Source organism: Pleurodeles waltl, chromosome 9, assembly GCF_031143425.1.
Source record: "Pleurodeles waltl isolate 20211129_DDA chromosome 9, aPleWal1.hap1.20221129, whole genome shotgun sequence".
NCBI classification, from domain to species: Eukaryota; Metazoa; Chordata; class Amphibia; order Caudata; family Salamandridae; genus Pleurodeles; species Pleurodeles waltl.
Genome location: NC_090448.1, coordinates 665,190,592 through 665,207,822, shown reverse-complemented (window position 1 = coordinate 665,207,822; position 17,231 = coordinate 665,190,592). Strand labels below are relative to the sequence as shown.

Genomic DNA, 17,231 nt, shown 5'->3' with positions numbered 1-17,231 from the left:
CCTATTTGCAACAAAAGAAAACGCAAAATGCCAAATCTTAGCGTCCAGGTACCCACACCCTCGCTCCAAGGGCAATGCGTTATGGATGAGTTGGTCAGGGATATTTGCTTACGCTTTTCCCCCTCTCCTTCCGTATCTAGTAAACAAATTGAGTCAAGACAAACTCAAACTAATACTAGTAGCACCAACTTGGGCTCGCCAACCATGGCACACAACACTACTAGATCTGTCAGTAGTACCTCATATAAAACTACCAAACAGACCAGATCTGTTAACTCAACACAAACAACAGATCAGACACCCAAATCCAGCATCACTCAATCTAGCAATCTGGCTCCTGAAGTCTTAGAATTTGGACTTTTAGACCTTACACAAGAATGTATGGAGGTCATTAAACAAGCTAGGAAACCTACAACAAGACATTGTTACGCAAATAAATGGAAAAGATTTGTTTATTACTGCCATAATAATCAAATTCAACCACTACATGCGTCCACAAAAAACATTGTAAGCTACTTATTACATTCAACATCACTCTTTAGAATCCCAGTCATAAAAGCATTATGGAAGGTCTAAAGAGAATCATACCCCCAAGAACCTCAATATTGTATTAACACGACTCATGGGTCCACCATTTGAACCCATGCACTCTTGTGAGATGCAATACTTAACCTGGAAAGTAGCCTTCCTAATAGCTATCACATCTCTTAGAAGAGTAAGTGAAATACAAGCATTTACCATACAAGAACCCTTTATACAAATACACAAACATAAAGTGGTTCTACGTACAAATCCCAAATTTTTACCAAAAGTAATATCACCATTCCACCTAAATCAAACTGTGGAACTCCCAGTCTTTTTTCCACAACCAGACTCAGTAGCCGAAAGGGCATTACATACATTAGACATCAAAAGGGCACTAATGTATTACATTGATAGAACAAAACAATTTCGCAAAACAAAACAATTGTTTGTAGCCTTTCAAAAACCTCATGCAGGAAACCCAATATCCAAACAAGGCATAGCCAGATGGATAGTTAAGTGTATTCAAACTTGCTATGTTAAAGCAAAGAGAGAACTGCCTATTACACCAGAGGCACACTCCACTAGAAAGAAAGGCGCCACAATGGCCTTTCTAGGGAATATACCTATGACCGAAATCTGTAAGGCAGCCACATGGTCTACGCCTCATACATTCACAAAACATTACTGTGTGGATGTGTTAACAACACAACAAGCCACAGTAGGACAGGCAGTATTACAAACATTATTTCAAACAACTTCAACTCCTACAGGCTAAACCACTGCTTTTGGGGAGATAACTGCTTACTAGTCTATGCACAGCATGTGTATCTGCAGCTACACATGCCATCGAACGGAAAATGTCACTTACCCAGTGTACATCTGTTCGTGGCATGAGACGCTGCAGATTCACATGCGCCCTCCCACCTCCCCGGGAGCCTGTAGCCGTTATAAGTTGATGAAAGTTATATATTAGATGTTGATAAAACTTGTACATTTGTAAATTTGTAAATATATATCACTTTTAGACACATTATGTACATACATACTTACTCCATTGCATGGGCACTATTACTATATACACAACTCCTACCTCACCCTCTGCGGGAAAAACAATCTAAGATGGAGTCGACGCCCATGTGCAATGGAGCCGAAAGGGGAGGAGTCCCTCGGTCTCGTGACTCGAAAAGACTTCTTCGAAGAAAAACAACTTGCAACACTCCGAGCCCAACACTAGATGGCAGGATAATGCACAGCATGTAAATCTGCAGCGTCTCATGCCATGAACAGATGTACACTGGGTAAGTGACATTTTCCATATGTGTACATATACATTTCTTCACTCCTTACTTCAAAGGACTCAATGCCCATGCGCACCAAGGAGGAGTCACTTTATCTTGTGACTCTGAAAACCTTCTTAGAAGAAAAACAACTTGTAACACTCAGAGTCCAACACTAGATGGCAGATTTATGCAAAGCATGTGAATCTGCAGTACTACACGCCACGAACAGATGTCTACTGGTAAGTAACATATATGTATATATATATATGTTCGATGGCATGGGTAGCTGCAGATACACATGCTGTGCACATCCCGCCATCTAGTGTTGGGCTCGGAGTGTTACAAGTTGTTTTTCTTCCAAGAAGTCTTTTTCGAGTCACGAGATCAAGGGACTCCTCCCCTTTCGGCTCCATTGCGCATGGGCGTCGACTTCATCTTAGATTGTTTTCTTTCCGCCATCTGGTTCGGACGTGTTCCTCCTCGCTTCGTGTTTCGGTTCGGAAAATTAGTTAAATCTCGGAAAAATCTACGGTATTGTTTGCGTTCAGTATCGGGTTAGTTACAACAGATCGACACAGAATTTTGAAGAGCTCCGGTGGCCCTTTGGGGTTTTCGACTCCCCGGCGGGGCCTGGTCGGCCTGACCTCGTGCGTCTTCAAGGCTAATGCAACGGACCCCGTTCCGCTTTTGCCCCGAATGCCATAGCAAGTATCCTTACACAGATCAGCATTTGGTCTGTAATTTGTGTTTGTCTCCCGAACACAAAGAGGATACCTGCGACGCCTGTCGAGCGTTTCGGTCAAGGAAAACGCTAAGAGACCGAAGAGCAAGAAGACTACAAATGGCGTCGGTAACGGCAGGACAACAACACTTAGAAGAAGAAGAAACCTTCTCCATTGCAGATTCGGACTCGTACGAGGTCGATCCCGAACAGACGCCAAGAACCGTGAGTAAGACGTCGATGCCCAAAACTCACGGCAAATTCACAAAAGCCCAGGGGATGCCACCGCCAACAGGCCATGGCTTAACCCGAAAATTAGGTGACCTGCCATCGGCACCGAAAAAGGGCACGCATGTGTTGAAGTCATCCGACTCCGGTCGAGATACCGGCACAGAACACACTCGACCCCGAGACACCGGGTCAGAGCAATCTCGACACCGAGAGGGCAGCACCGAAATGAGTCGGCACCAAGAGTTCGGAACACCGAAAGGAAAAAAAGTGTCTTCGGAGCCCAAAAAGACGGGCGAAAAGGTTTCGATACCGAAACATCTGGCTTCGGAGCCGAAACCAAGTTCCTACACCGAGGAACAGGGCCTGTCCTCACAGATGCAAGGACACAGATTCGGCCAGGAGCTAGAGGCAGGGGAGCCAGATTACACTCAAAGGAGCCTCCACATTCAAAAGGACACAGGGAAAATCAGTACTCTCCCTCCAATCCGAATTAAAAGGAAACTTGCCTTCCAAGAGAAAGACAAGCAACCACAAGCAAAGGTGGCAAAACAGATAACTCCACCACCATCACCACAATGCTCACCACAACCATCACCGGTAGCCACTCCACCAATGATGCAGTCTCCAACGCATACAGGAATGAGTCAGGATGATCCTGACGCATGGGATCTTTATGATGCGCCTGTATCAGATAACAGTCCCAACTGTTATCCAGTGAGACCGTCGCCACCTGAGGACAGTACTGCCTACACGCAAGTGGTGTCAAGAGCAGCCGCGTTTCACAATGTCACCCTGCACGCAGAACCAATAGAAGATGACTTTCTATTTAATACACTGTCGTCCACACATAGCCAATACCAGAGTCTCCCTATGTTACCTGGAATGCTGAAACACTCCAAGCAAGTGTTTCCAGAGCCTGTGAAAGGCAGGGCCATTACTCCAAGGGTGGAGAAAAAGTACAAACCGCCACCAACGGACCCTGTGTACATCACGCAGCAATTAACACCGGACTCAGTGGTAGTAGGGGCAGCTCGCAATAGAGCGAACTCACACACTTCGGGAGATGCACTACCACCCGACATGGAAAGTCGGAAGTTCGACGCAGCGGGGAAAAGGGTCGCGGCACAGGCAGCCAACCAATGGCGCATTGCCAATTCACAGGCCTTGCTGGCTAGATATGATAGGGCTCATTGGGACGAAATGCAACATTTCATAGAACACCTACCCAAGGAGTTCCAGAAGAGGGCACAACAAGTGGTGGAAGAAGGCCAGAGTATCTCTAACAATCAGATACGGTCAAGCAATGGACGCAGCTGACACACCTGCTAGGACTGTAAATACAGCAGTCACCATACGGAGACACGCATGGCTACGCACCTCAGGATTCAAGCCGGAAATTCAACAGGCGGTGCTGAATATGCCTTTTAACGGACAGCAGTTTTTTGGGCCGGAGGTGGACACTGCTATCGAAAAACTTAAAAAGGACACAGATACGGCCAAAGCCATGGGCGCACTCTACTCCCCACAGAGCAGAGGCACATTTCGTAAATCACAGTTTAGAGGGGGGTTTCGGGGACAGAGCACAGAACCCTCAACCTCACAAACAAGACCCACTTACCAGAGTCAATATCAGAGGGGAAGTTTTCGGGGACAATACATAGCGGGACAGTTCCCTAAAACTAGAGGGAAGTTCCAGAGTCCCAAAACACCGCAGAATAAACAGTGACTTCAGCGTCACAAATCCCCAACACATAACACCAGTGGGGGGGAGACTAACCAATTTTTACAAAAACTGTGAGGAAATAACAACAGACACGTGGGTCCTAGCCATTATCCAACATGGTTATTGCACAGAATTTCTACAATTCCCTCCAAATGTACCACCGAAACCACACAACATGTCCAAACAACACATGGATCTATTACAACTGGAGGTCCAAGTGTTGTTGCAAAAAGATGCAATAGAACTAGTACCAATTTATCAGAAAGGAACAGGAGTTTACTCACTGTACTTTCTCATACCCAAAAAAAGACAAAACTCTAAGACCTATACTAGATCTCAGAACATTAAACATTTACATCAAATCAGATCACTTTCACATGGTGACCCTGCAAGACGTGATCCCATTGCTCAAACAACAAGACTACATGACAACACTAGACCTCAAGGATGCGTATTTCCATATACCTATACATCCTTCCCACAGAAAGTACTTAAGGTTTGTAATCCAAGGGGTACATTACCAGTTCAAAGTGTTGCCATTCGGAATAACAACAGCGCCAAGAGTTTTTACAAAATGCCTGGCCGTAGTGGCAGCCCATATCAGAAGGCAGCAAATACATGTGTTCCCGTACCTAGACGATTGGTTAATCAAAACCAATACGCAAGAACAGTATTCACAACACACAAAGTATGTCATATAAACCCTTCACAAGCTGGGTTTCTCACTCAACTACAACAAATCACACCTACAGCCGTGTCAAATACAGCAGTACTTAGGAGCAACAATCAACACAACAAAAGGGATTGCCACTCCAAGTCCACAAAGGGTGCAGGCATTCCAAAACGTAATACAGGCCATGCACCCAAAACAAAAGTTCCAAGTAAAACTAGTGATGAAGCTACTAGGCATGATGTCCTCATGCATAGCCATTGTCCCAAATGCAAGATTACACATGCGGCCCTTACAACAGTGCCTAGCATCACAATGGTCACAAGCACAGGGTCAACTTCAAGATCTAGTGTTGATAGACCGCCAAACATACACCTCGCTTCAATGGTGGAACACTATAAACTTAAACATAGGGCGGCCTTTTCAAGACCCAGTGCCTCAATACGTGATCACAACGGATGCATCCATGATAGGGTGGGGAGCACACCTCAACCAACACAGCATCCAAGGACAATGGGACACTCAGCAGAGACAGCTTCATATAAATCACTTAGAACTACTAGCAGTATTTCTAGCGTCGAAAGCATTTCAACCCATAATAACCCACAAACGCATTCTTGTCAAAACAGACAACATGACAACAATGTATTATCTGAACAAACAGGGAGGGACACACTCGACACAGTTGTGTCTCTTAGCACAAAAGATATGGCATTGGGCGATTCACAACCACATTCGCCTAATAGCGCAGTTCATACCGGGAATTCAAAACCTGTTAGCCGACAATCTCTCTCGGGATCACCAACAGATCCACGAATGGGAAATTCATCCCCAAATACTAGAGACTTACTTCCACAGATGGGGAACACCGCAAATAGACCTATTTGCAACAAAGGAAAACGCAAAATGCCAAAACTTCGCATCCAGGCACCCACAGGCTCACTCTCAAGGCAATGCGTTATGGATGAGTTGGTCAGGGATATTTGCATACGCTTTTCCCCCTCTCCCACTCCTTCCGTATCTAGTAAACAAATTGAGTCAAAACAAACTCAAACTCATACTAATAGCGTCAACTTGGGCAAGACAACCTTGGTACACAACACTACTAGACCTCTCAGTAGTGCCTCATATTAAACTGCCAAACAGACCAGATCTGTTAACTCAACACAAACAACAGATCAGACACCCGAATCCAGCATCACTGAATCTAGCAATTTGGCTCCTGAAATCTTAGAATTCGGACACCTAGACCTTACACAAGAATGTATGGAGGTCATAAAACAAGCTAGGAAACCAACCACAAGACATTGCTACGCAAATAAGTGGAAAAGATTTGTTTATTACTGTCATAATAATCAAATTCAACCATTACATGCATCTCCTAAAAACATCGTAAGCTACCTACTACACTTACAAAAGTCCAAGTTAGCTTTCTCATCCATTAAAATACATCTCACTGCAATTTCAGCTTATCTGCAAATTACGCACTCAACTTCATTATTCATAATCCCAGTCATAAAAGCATTTATGGAGGGTCTGAAAAGGATTATCCCACCAAGAACACCACCAGTTCCTTCGTGGAACCTTAACATTGTATTAACACGACTCATGGGTCCACCTTTTGAACCCATGCACTCATGTGAGATACAGTACTTAACATGGAAAGTAGCATTTCTAATAGCTATCACATCTCTCGGAAGAGTAAGTGAAATACAAGCCTTTACCATACAAGAACCCTTTATTCAGATACCCAAACATAAAGTAGTTCTACAAACAAATCCTAAATTCTTACCTAAAGTCATATCACCGTCCACTTAAATCAAACAGTGGAACTCCCAGTGTTCTTTCCAGAACCAGATTCTGTAGCTGAGAGAGCATTACATACATTAGACATCAAAAGGGCACTAATGTACTACATTGATAGAACAAAACAAATTCGCAAAACAAAACAATTGTTTGTTGCTTTTCAAAAACCTCATACAGGGAATCCAATATCCAAACAAGGCATTGCCAGATGGATAGTTAAATGTATTCAAACCTGTTATATAAAAGCAAAAAGAGAACTGCCTATTGCACCAAAGGCACACTTAACTGGAAAGAAAGGTGCTACCATGGCCTTTCTAGGAAACATACCAATGACTGAAATCTGTAAGGCAGCCACATGGTCTACGCCTCATACATTTACCAAGCATTACTGCGTGGATGTGTTAACAACACTGCAAGCCACAGCAGGACAAGCAGTATTAAGGACTTTATTTCAAACAACTTCAACTCCTACAGGCTGAACCACCGCTTTTGGGGAGATAACTGCTTACTAGTCTATGCACAGCATGTGTATCTGCAGCTACACATGCCATCGAACGGAAAATGTCACTTACCCAGTGTACATCTGTTCGTGGCATGAGACGCTGCAGATTCACATGCACTCTCCCACCTCCCCGGCAGCCTGTAGCCGTTTTAAAGTTGATAAAGATTAGTCTTGAACATTTGTAAATTTGTAAATATATCACTTTAATCACATTATGTACATACATATTTACTCCATTGCATGGGCACTATTAATACATACACAACTCCTACCTCACCCTCTGTGGGGAAAACAATCTAAGATGGAGTCGACGCCCATGCGCAATGGAGCCGAAAGGGGAGGAGTCCCTCGATCTCCTGACTCGAAAAAGACTTCTTCGAAGAAAAACAACTTGTAACACTCCGAGCCCAACACTAGATGGCGGGATGTGCACAGCATGTGAATCTGCAGCGTCTCATGCCACGAACAGATGTACACTGGGTAAGTGACATTTTCCATATATATATGACAGTTTCACTTGGGAATAAGGGTGTATGATACTTCAAGGCTTCCCTTGATTTAGGAGGGCCATCCGGACATGAATAGAATCTATCTACACTAGGCTGCTGATCCCGAGAAGATGATATTTGGTCTAAACATGACTTTAAATGGGCATATGTACCTGGAACCTTGCTACCCAGGGAATGCTGTAAGGCGTTATGCTATCAATAATGATTGAAACGGGATAAATTGAGCCTCTCTCTCTCAGCCTGAACATAGGTGGTTGTGTAGGGGATACAATACTAATTGTTTGCTTAGGAGTCTGCCCCTAACATATGCTAGCAGTAGCTGAGCTTGAAAGGCTGTCTCTCACATACCATGCCAATACCCCAGGTATGAAAGACAGAATATCACTCAGGTATGTAAAGGCATAATTAATGTGCCTTTTTCGATGCTTGATCTCAGCATCACTGGGTTGGGACAGTGTGTACGGAAGGTGTGATCTTGACTTGAGGTCATTTACAACAAATAATATTTTTGTCTTGTTTTTAGAGGTGGCTGCTCCTTGGACGGAAGAAACTGTTCGGCAGTGTCTCTACCTGTACCTGGCCCTTCTACCACAGAATCACAAGCTAATCCATGAATTGGCTGCTGTGTACACAGAGGCTATTGCGGACATTAAAAGAACTGTGCTGCGTGTGATAGAACATCCAGTAAGTCACCACCTCTAAAGTGAAGTGCAAATTCATATTGTAGTGAAGACACTAACTAGCCGTAATAGAAGTATGAGGAGAAGATTGCTATGCTGAGCTCTAACAGGTGTGAACACGCAGGCCTCTTCAAATGTGTGCTGTAGCTGCTAGGCCTTAAAGGTTTTTTGTTTTTTTAATTGAAGGTAGTCTGCACTCACCAGGCATTCTGGCTTTGGGATATACTGCAACGTCTTCTCTACTAAATTAAATCCAGCTAGTTTTTCAGTGTTAGTTTTTGGCTTGTAGCAGTTCATTCAGTTACACATTATTTTTTTAATGTTTCTGAAATTCTCAGGATGTGCCTGTAGTAGAATCTGGTTACAGAAAGCATGCCAAGATAATCGTCCGGTTTCCTCTAGAGTTTTCAAACTTTACAAAAACATGGATATCTATAGTATTTTCAAATGCATAGAAATAGCATGCATCTTTGGTTGTGTAGATAAAGTGTTACCAGCTTGTCGTTTACTTCAGTTAATCTTTATTTATTGAACAATTGCAATGTGCACCAAGGCAGTTAAATAATTTAAAGTGTAGAGCAATTTGAGGCAGAAAAGAAGATGGGGCGGATTGACGATGGGTAGACTGAAAAATCTGAAATCTGAGCACAAGTTGTTGAAACTCCCAACCCCCCCCCCAATTCCTCTTTCCATTCGCATATGTAAATTGCTGCACACGTTTTTCTTTGGGATGGTACTTCTACTTGCAGATTGGTCACCTTTAGAATATCTAAGGTGTCCGATTGAATCTGGAAACTTCTGAATAGCTCTCCATGCCAATCAGAGATATTGACTCCACTCTGGCACCGGGAGCCATACCCTCATAACATCACTATAAAGCATCCCGTTCCTTTTTTCAGCACCATCAACACATATCGGAGCTCAGCTCTCGTTAAGAGATTTTGACTTTCTACCTTTTTCAGAAAATTTTCAGTTGCTGTTACATGATGTCTCCCCACTAACCGTTCAGGGCTTCAAACTTGCAGGAACTGTGAGGGGTAATTGTCCACTATGGACCTGCCTGTGGTGTTTGGAGTCAAACCACAACGTCAAGACCTGTGGTTCCTGACAGAGAATGCACCCCAAAGCTATCAAGGAACAGGAGGCCAAGATGTTCAAGTTCCAGGATGAATGACTGAAGAAGATGCTCACACGCAAATCAAGAGCCCCGGTGTGTAGTCAAAACACAAGAGGCTTCACGCCGATCGTCCAAGAGTTAGTCCCCCAAACTCCACAACACTCAGCAAGCATCCTGTTTGGAGCCAAAACTTTTTCGACATCCTCAAAGAGTTCAGTTCAAGTAGCTCTTTTCGGTCCCGGCACAGATCCTGGACCCGCTCCTACCTGCGGCACTACTACCAAGACATTAGCCGAGTTCCCCTTTCCTAGAGTTTCCTAGCCATGGAATAGACCCATCTCTTTTCTTGGACACAGTGTCTGTGTTTTTATTTCTGCCATGGTCCTCTCTGGCACACATATCAGCCCCAGGGTTCCAACAGGATGCACCTTCAGAGCTATTCCGACACTGTTCTCTACACCCTTCACTCCATTCTTACCATTGCCACCTATCACTTTGTTTAGGAAGCTGGCTGTCAATATATCGCATCAAAATGAAGTAGACTGTGCAGAGAGTCCAGTGGATCCCCAAAGGCTTGGAGAGGTAAAAATAGATAGGTCTAATGCTCTAGTTGTGGTATTGTGGACGAGCAGCTAGGCTTATCAAGGAATTGTGTAAAGCATTTGTTGTACTCACATAGACAGTAAATGAGACACACACTCAAAGAATAAATCAGAGACCAATTTAGAAAAATAACAATTGCTTTTATGTATGCTTTGAACCAAAGAACTTTGTTACAAGGTAAGCAATTTTTAAGTTAAAAATACTTTTCAGTTTCAAAATTCGACACAGTGCAATTTTTACAGTCTTCAATGTTAACCTATGGGAGGAAAACAAGAGTGCAGTTTTGCAGGTGAGTACACAACTTAGAAATCCAGTCTTTGGGGTTTTAGGTCATTGCCAGGCAAGGTTTAAATCAGTATCAAGAGTGTGCCCACAGAAGGACAGGGTGGCCAGAGGCAGAGGTCAAATTCGGAGTCAGGTGCCCAGGCCAAATTTAGATTTGGGTGCCCAATGTTAACCAGTGGAGACTGGGGGTGAATGATGCTGTGCTGCTCACAGGTGAGTAAAAGCGGTGTCAGAGGTTGGTCTTCCAGGGTTGGGGTAAGCACTGGAGGGGGGGGGGGTCACAGGGCAGCACCAAACTTACACCCTCAGCAGCACAGTGGCGGCCAGGTGCAGAGTGCCAACACAGCATTGAGTGCCCAATGTTATCTAACTGAGGAGATGAGTTCCAAAGACCAGCTGCAGGCTTTGGCCAGGAGGCTGGGCAAGGACAACCCACAGCTGCCTAAGTAGGTAGAGATGCCAGGGGTCGTAGGGACAGTCTGTCCCGCTTCCCAAGGCCCAGGGGCTCCAGGTGCAGAGTTGTCTTTTGGCGTCATAAACAGCTTACTGGGTGGTTTTGGTCAAGGGGAGCCCTTGAATTTAGGCTGCAAGCTTGGCTATGGAGTCCGGCAGAGGTCAACCCACTGTGGATTCTTGTTCAGAAGCACTGAGGAACCTTCACAGGACGGTGGGCCTCTTTGACTCGGGCCATAAGTGTCAGGTGCAGAGGTGGTTCCAGCAGCAGTTAAGCGTTTCCTCAAGCAGACTTCTTTGAAGTTTTATTCTTTTGGACAGGTCCACTGTCCACAGGAGTACTTGGTCTTTATCGAAGGTGGGCAGTCTTCCCAAGGCTTTGGAGGTGGCAGGGCTGCGGGACAAGTCTTCTTTTGGGTGCAGGTTCTTTGAGGGCTTCTGACAGGCCGGTGGGGCTCTGGCCAAGTCAGTTGGTGTCCTCAGTCTTCTCTGCTGGTTTGACTTCTATGTTATTCGGCTTTTCTTAGGTTGACAGGAATCTGAGTTCTAGGGTTCATGGGTGCCACCTAACCAATCCCAGGGCCTGCAGGAGTAGGAAATTACCAGAGATAAGTAATAGAAAGCCCACAGACTCCTAGGTATAGAGTTATCATGATGGGTGTACCATAGGCTAACACAGGACCCCGAGGAAACCAGTTGGCACAAAGGTTGGTTATTACCCCCACCCACAGATACCCAGAAGACCACAGTACCTACACTAGGGAGCCCAGATGCATAGGGGTGAAGTGGCAGTGGAAACCCTTGTTGAAGTCAATGGAAGCCTCGATTGTCCAGCGGCTGTTGTGACCTGTGGACCAGGCCGGTGGAACCTAAATGTGGGTTCCGGATGAGAGGAACCTGAAAAATAAGGGGACAGTGTCCCGACCACTCAGAATTGTCCAGGCGGTGCAAGTAGGCAATGCCCACCCTCTTGGAGGTGAAGTTCCTGCAGGACGGTGAAGGAAGAAGTCCAGCTGAGGAGTCCAAAGGTATGCAGGAGATCCATGGAGTCACCCACAAGCTGTCACACGTTGGTTGCTGGATTGTCAGTGGTCAGCAAGACCACCAACAAGACTTGGCAAATGCAAATATCAGATGCAAGGAAGATTGCAGGTTTTTGAGGACCAGCAAGGTCCTAGTGACTCGACCCTTGGAGGGGAGACCTTCAGTGGGAAGGGAAGCCAGCCGGAGTCGAAAGGGCCCCCACGAGTGACCCACTGGCAGCTGGCACAGGGAGACACAGATAGGCCTCAGCAGCCCAACAAAAAAAAACCACGTCGCAGGAGCTGCAGAGTGGAAGCTTATCTCAATGTTGCAGAGTGCTGGAGGCTGGGGCTTCTTGAAGCTTGAAGATCTCTTGGAGGAAGAGCCAACAAGCCTTGGCAAGAGCAATAGGCACTGTGCTCAGAGGTTCTGTTCCAGTGGCTTCAGCAAGGGTCCACCAGATCCTAAATTGGTCGGAAGACAATTTGGACCCGGAAAGGACCACAGAACCACCACCTGGGAGCAGAGTCTTTTCGTTGTCTGTGGGACAGCAGGATCCACCAGCCAGTCGTTGTCTTGAGGTACCTGCAGATGCAAAGGAGTTACTCCTTCACTCCAAGAGAGATTTCTTCTTGCTCTTGGATACAGGTTCCTTGTGACCCTGGAGGATGCACAGCCATGGATGTTGCAGAAATCTTGCAGGAGCTGGAGAATTTTTTTTGCAGTAGGAGCTCTTTTAACTTCCATCAGAGGCAGATGTCATCTTGCAAAGAGTTTCTTGTACTGTCTTGCTCGACAGATCTGAGGACCCACCCTCGGGAGCCTTAAGTAACCCTAAAAGGGGGTTGGTTACTCTGTGGGAACACACCTATCACAAGGGGTCAGGGACGTGATCTACCTGGCCTAACCAGTCAGATGCTCCCAGGGGCCTCTGCCAAACCTTGTTTCCAAGATGGCAGAATCAACCGGCCACCTGGCAGAACTCTGTGTACCTCCCTAGGGGAGGAGCTGGACAGGGGGTGGTCCCACCTCTGTCCTTTGTGTGGTTTCCCACAAGAGCTGGAACTGGGGACTCCTGAACTGGTGCACACCAGATTATGCAAGGATTGCATCAAATGTGCACTTCAGAACAGTCTGGTGCCACTCAGAGGCCACCCCAGCGACACCTGTTTCAAAGAGAGAGGTGGTCACACACCTCCCTCGCAGGAAATCCTTTGTTCTGCCTTCCCCTGCTTGAGTTAGGCTCATCAGCAGGAGGGCAGAACAGTGTCTGGGATCGGCAGCAGCATGGCCTGGCAGCCACACCATAAGACTGTACATGGAGATCTGTGGAATCCTTTAAGGAACTCCCAGAGTACAAGGTATCATGCAGCTAACACTGGAATCGGTGTAGTTGCATGATCCCAACATGTTTGATATCAAACATGCCTAGGTTCGTAGAAGCCATTATGTAGTTGGACCACTTGTGTTGACCAGTGTTCACTACATACCTTAAGATGGCTACCTGGCACTTATACAGATTAGGTAAAGGAGTCTGCAGTTTGTAGGAGTACCCTGGTCATGAAGGGATACCCTCACACTTCGGAATGTGCACCCTGCCCTTGAGCTGAAAGGCCTGTCAGAGGGGTGACTTACAGTGTCCAAGTCCAGAGACCTTGATTTAAGGCAAACCTTAAAGCTGAAGTGAAAGGTGTATGCACCATTTCACGCAGGCTGCAATGGCAGGCCTGCTGCTAACACAGTTTGCATGGGCTCCCATGGGTGGAATAATACATGCTACAGCCCATGGGAGACCCTGGTGCACCAATGCCCTGGGTACCTAAGCACCATATACTATGGACTTACATGGGTGCTCCAGTATGCCAATTGTGGGTGAAAGTGTACCAGCAAGTCAAATTCAGAGGAGAGAGCGGAGACACTGGGGTCCTGATTTGCAGGAACCCAGTGTACTACAGTCTAAATGTACTGCTACCAGGCAAAAAGTGGGGTTGACTATGTCAGAAAGATGTTACTTTCCTACACCTCTTCCTGCGCTGCAGTAGAATCCACTGGTTCCTCAGTCAACCCCACAGGAGCTGTAATCAGCTATTCCAACTCAACAACTGACAGCACTGGGCGCAGCCCCCAATGCCAGATTAATTGCCTCCAAGGGATATACTTCCATACCACTCTCGAAGGGAGAATGACTGTACTTTTCAGAGAGAGACTGGCCCCAGTGAGGATCCCTGTGCAGACAAGTACCACTGGTACAGACATTCTATAACGCTCAACCCTGTATTTGCTGGTCTTAAAAAAAATAAAAAAAATAGTGGCCTGCACACCTTGCTCCACTTTGGTTACCTCCCCAGATGGTACCTTTTATCACTTTGTAATTAAGAAAGCAGTAGAGGTGTTAAGTCTCCAGTTTCTGTCCACTGAAACCAAGGCCAGCTTCTTGACATGGGCGCTACACAATACCTCCCACTCTGTTGAACTTTTTTTGCGTTTTAACGCAGCCCTTACTTGAGCCCATTCTTGCTCTGTAGTAGAAACCCTCATCCTTTACAGCTGCGTTTCGAGTAATAGCGAGAAGATACAAATTGGCACCAAGCAATCCAGTTTTTCTGTCGTCACACCCTTTTCCAGAGAGTCTTGTGATCCAGGCATCATACTTGCCCAAACTCTTCCTAACACCCCATTGGACATAGAGTTCCAAAAGATTGAGCAGTTCACCAAGAAACTGTTTCAGCAGGTAGTATGGCCTTGAATCCTTTAAACACCACCTGCGTCATGGGCCGCTACACACACATACTCTGGCCATACTTCTCAGAGTTGGTAAGAGACAGACAAGCAGTGTCGAATCAGGTCATTCAGTCTGGGACAGACACAGGAAGCTTGGTCTCCTGAGCCATAGGAACTTGTCTCCCTTCGCCTCCACTCACGGCTGAGAGACTCAGGTTTCTCTCCAGATGTTCAGTCCACCCTTATGGACATCCCCTTTGATGGTTCACACCCGAGACTGATTTTAAGACGTTTAGAGAAAGCAAGGCAACTGCAAGCTCTCTCGCCTTCAAACACTGCTAGAGGGATTACCATCAATTCAACAAATGTCTTGGCTTTTCCATGGTGTTTTCCTTTTGAGGCAGTCAACCTAAAGCTCCTCAGCAACAGCAGCAGTCTAGACGACTCTACAAGCACTAGCGAGGCAAAGGAAGAGGTTATTCCCTCCTTCTCTCTTACATCTCTTCCTCATCTTCTTCCCTAGCCACAACATGGAAGCAGCCATTCTTCCCTCTAGGTGGAACACAGGACACCAGCTGGAGGATGGGTATCCTTCTTTCCATAGGCCTGACAGGCCATCCTTCAATCCAGTAGGTCCTACAAATTGTGGAATGGGTGTATGCCCTACCCTTTTTGCAGATTCCTACACCTATGCCCTTCTCTATTTCCTCCTTTCCAAATGATCACCTTCAGACCCTTCATGAGGAGGTATAGATTTTCCTACAGAAAGGTTTGTTCGAGTTGGTGCCAGAGAAGGAACGAGGTTGAGGGTGCTACTCCCTGTACTTCCTGGTTCCAAAGGAGGACAGCTGTGTGTGTCTGATCCTAGACTTCATGGTTCTGAACTGGTTCCTCAAGGAAGTGCTCAAAATGCTGTCCCTCGCTCAGGTGTTACTCGCACTAAAAATAGAATACTGCATGGTGTCTGTCGACGTACAAGACACGTTTTTCCATATGCTGATTCTGCAGTTGCACAGGAAGTACCTTTGCTTCATGGTAGGTTCCACCCACTACCAGTCTTCATGTCCTCCATTTGGCCTGACTTCAGCATCACAGGTTTTCATGAAGGTGATGCCAGTGGTGCGGCCCATCTCAGAAGACCTGGGACCCGGGTATTCCCTTACTTGGATGACTGGCTTCTCAAAGGAGTCACATGGCCTATAAGTCACAGCAACCTGGACTTTTCCATCAAGTCCAAATCTCGCCTGATACCCTCTCAGCGCATCGTTTTCATAGGGGCAGTAGTGGACATCACATAACATCAAAGCTTTCCCCTCTACAGAGGGTTCGGGACATTCAGGGCATGATTTTGAAGTGTCATAATAGAGGGCATGTACCAGTACTGATAGTCTTGCACCTGCTAGCTTCCTGCATTCCGTTTGTCATTCATGCGTACTGGCAGATGATGGCCCTCTAGTAATGTCTCTGCGGACAGGAGATCTTCTGTGTTGCGTCACCAGCGTCACTGTGGTGTATTTGGAGTGGTGGAGTGTGGTAAGATTCAAAGGAAGCCATTCCAACTCCCTCAGGCAGTGACAATAGTCCTCACAGGTGTCTCCACTGTAGGATGTGGAGCTCACCTGGAGAAACTGGATATCAGAGGACTTCTTCTGACGAGCAGAGGTTGGACATCAATCTTGTGGAGTTCCAGGTGATGTGGCTGGCACTCAGACTTGCTGCCTTCCCTTCAGGGACAATCTGGCCAAATATTGATGGGCAGTATGAAATGGTACATCAACAAGTAGGGAAGTGTAGGATCGCATAATCTGCGACTAGAAGCTCTGAGGCTTTTGGTCCTTGGCTCTGCAGTTCCCTTGTAGTGGAACTTCCCCTTTACTATGTTTCCTACCATTCTCAGGATTCCTCAGGTCTTGATGAAGATCTGCCTTGACTGGGCCCATATCATTCTGATGACCCTGGACCCAAAAATGGGTGTTGTATGCAGACCTCCTCTCATAGTCACAGGGGCAGGTTCTGTATTCCGACATCCAGAACCTCCACCCTCATATCTGGAGATTGAGTAGGGTACCTGGAATGCATTTTTTCTTAATCTTTACAGTGGTAGATGTCATCCTGTGTGCTGGCAGATATCCAGCCAAAACTGTTTTCGGGCAGATGGAGTAGGTTTGTGAAGTAGTCTGTAGACAGTTAGGTAGACCACCTTCATGTACAATTTGCCCTTTCACTGACTCAACAAGGGTGCACATTAATTGCAGTCAAGGGCTATTTGCCAGCCTTATTGGCCTTTCTCTGTCTCCCGGACCCAGCACCCCTTTCAAATCACCTGTATTGAAGACATTTTTTAAATCTCCCCCCCTCCCTATTCATAATGCTACAATGGGA

General features: G+C 46.0%; 1 protein-coding gene across 5 annotated transcripts in view; it reads left to right on the top strand.

The window, feature by feature from the left end:
- Window positions 1-17,231, top strand: part of SYMPK (symplekin scaffold protein) — a 1,084,618-nt gene that overhangs the window by 617,700 nt on the left and 449,687 nt on the right. For all 5 annotated transcript variants that reach the window (XM_069207742.1, XM_069207740.1, XM_069207741.1 and 2 more), the window contains one exon: window positions 8,491-8,651. In XM_069207742.1, the coding sequence (XP_069063843.1) occupies window positions 8,491-8,651 (161 nt within the window). The remainder of the gene's footprint in view (window positions 1-8,490; window positions 8,652-17,231) is intronic.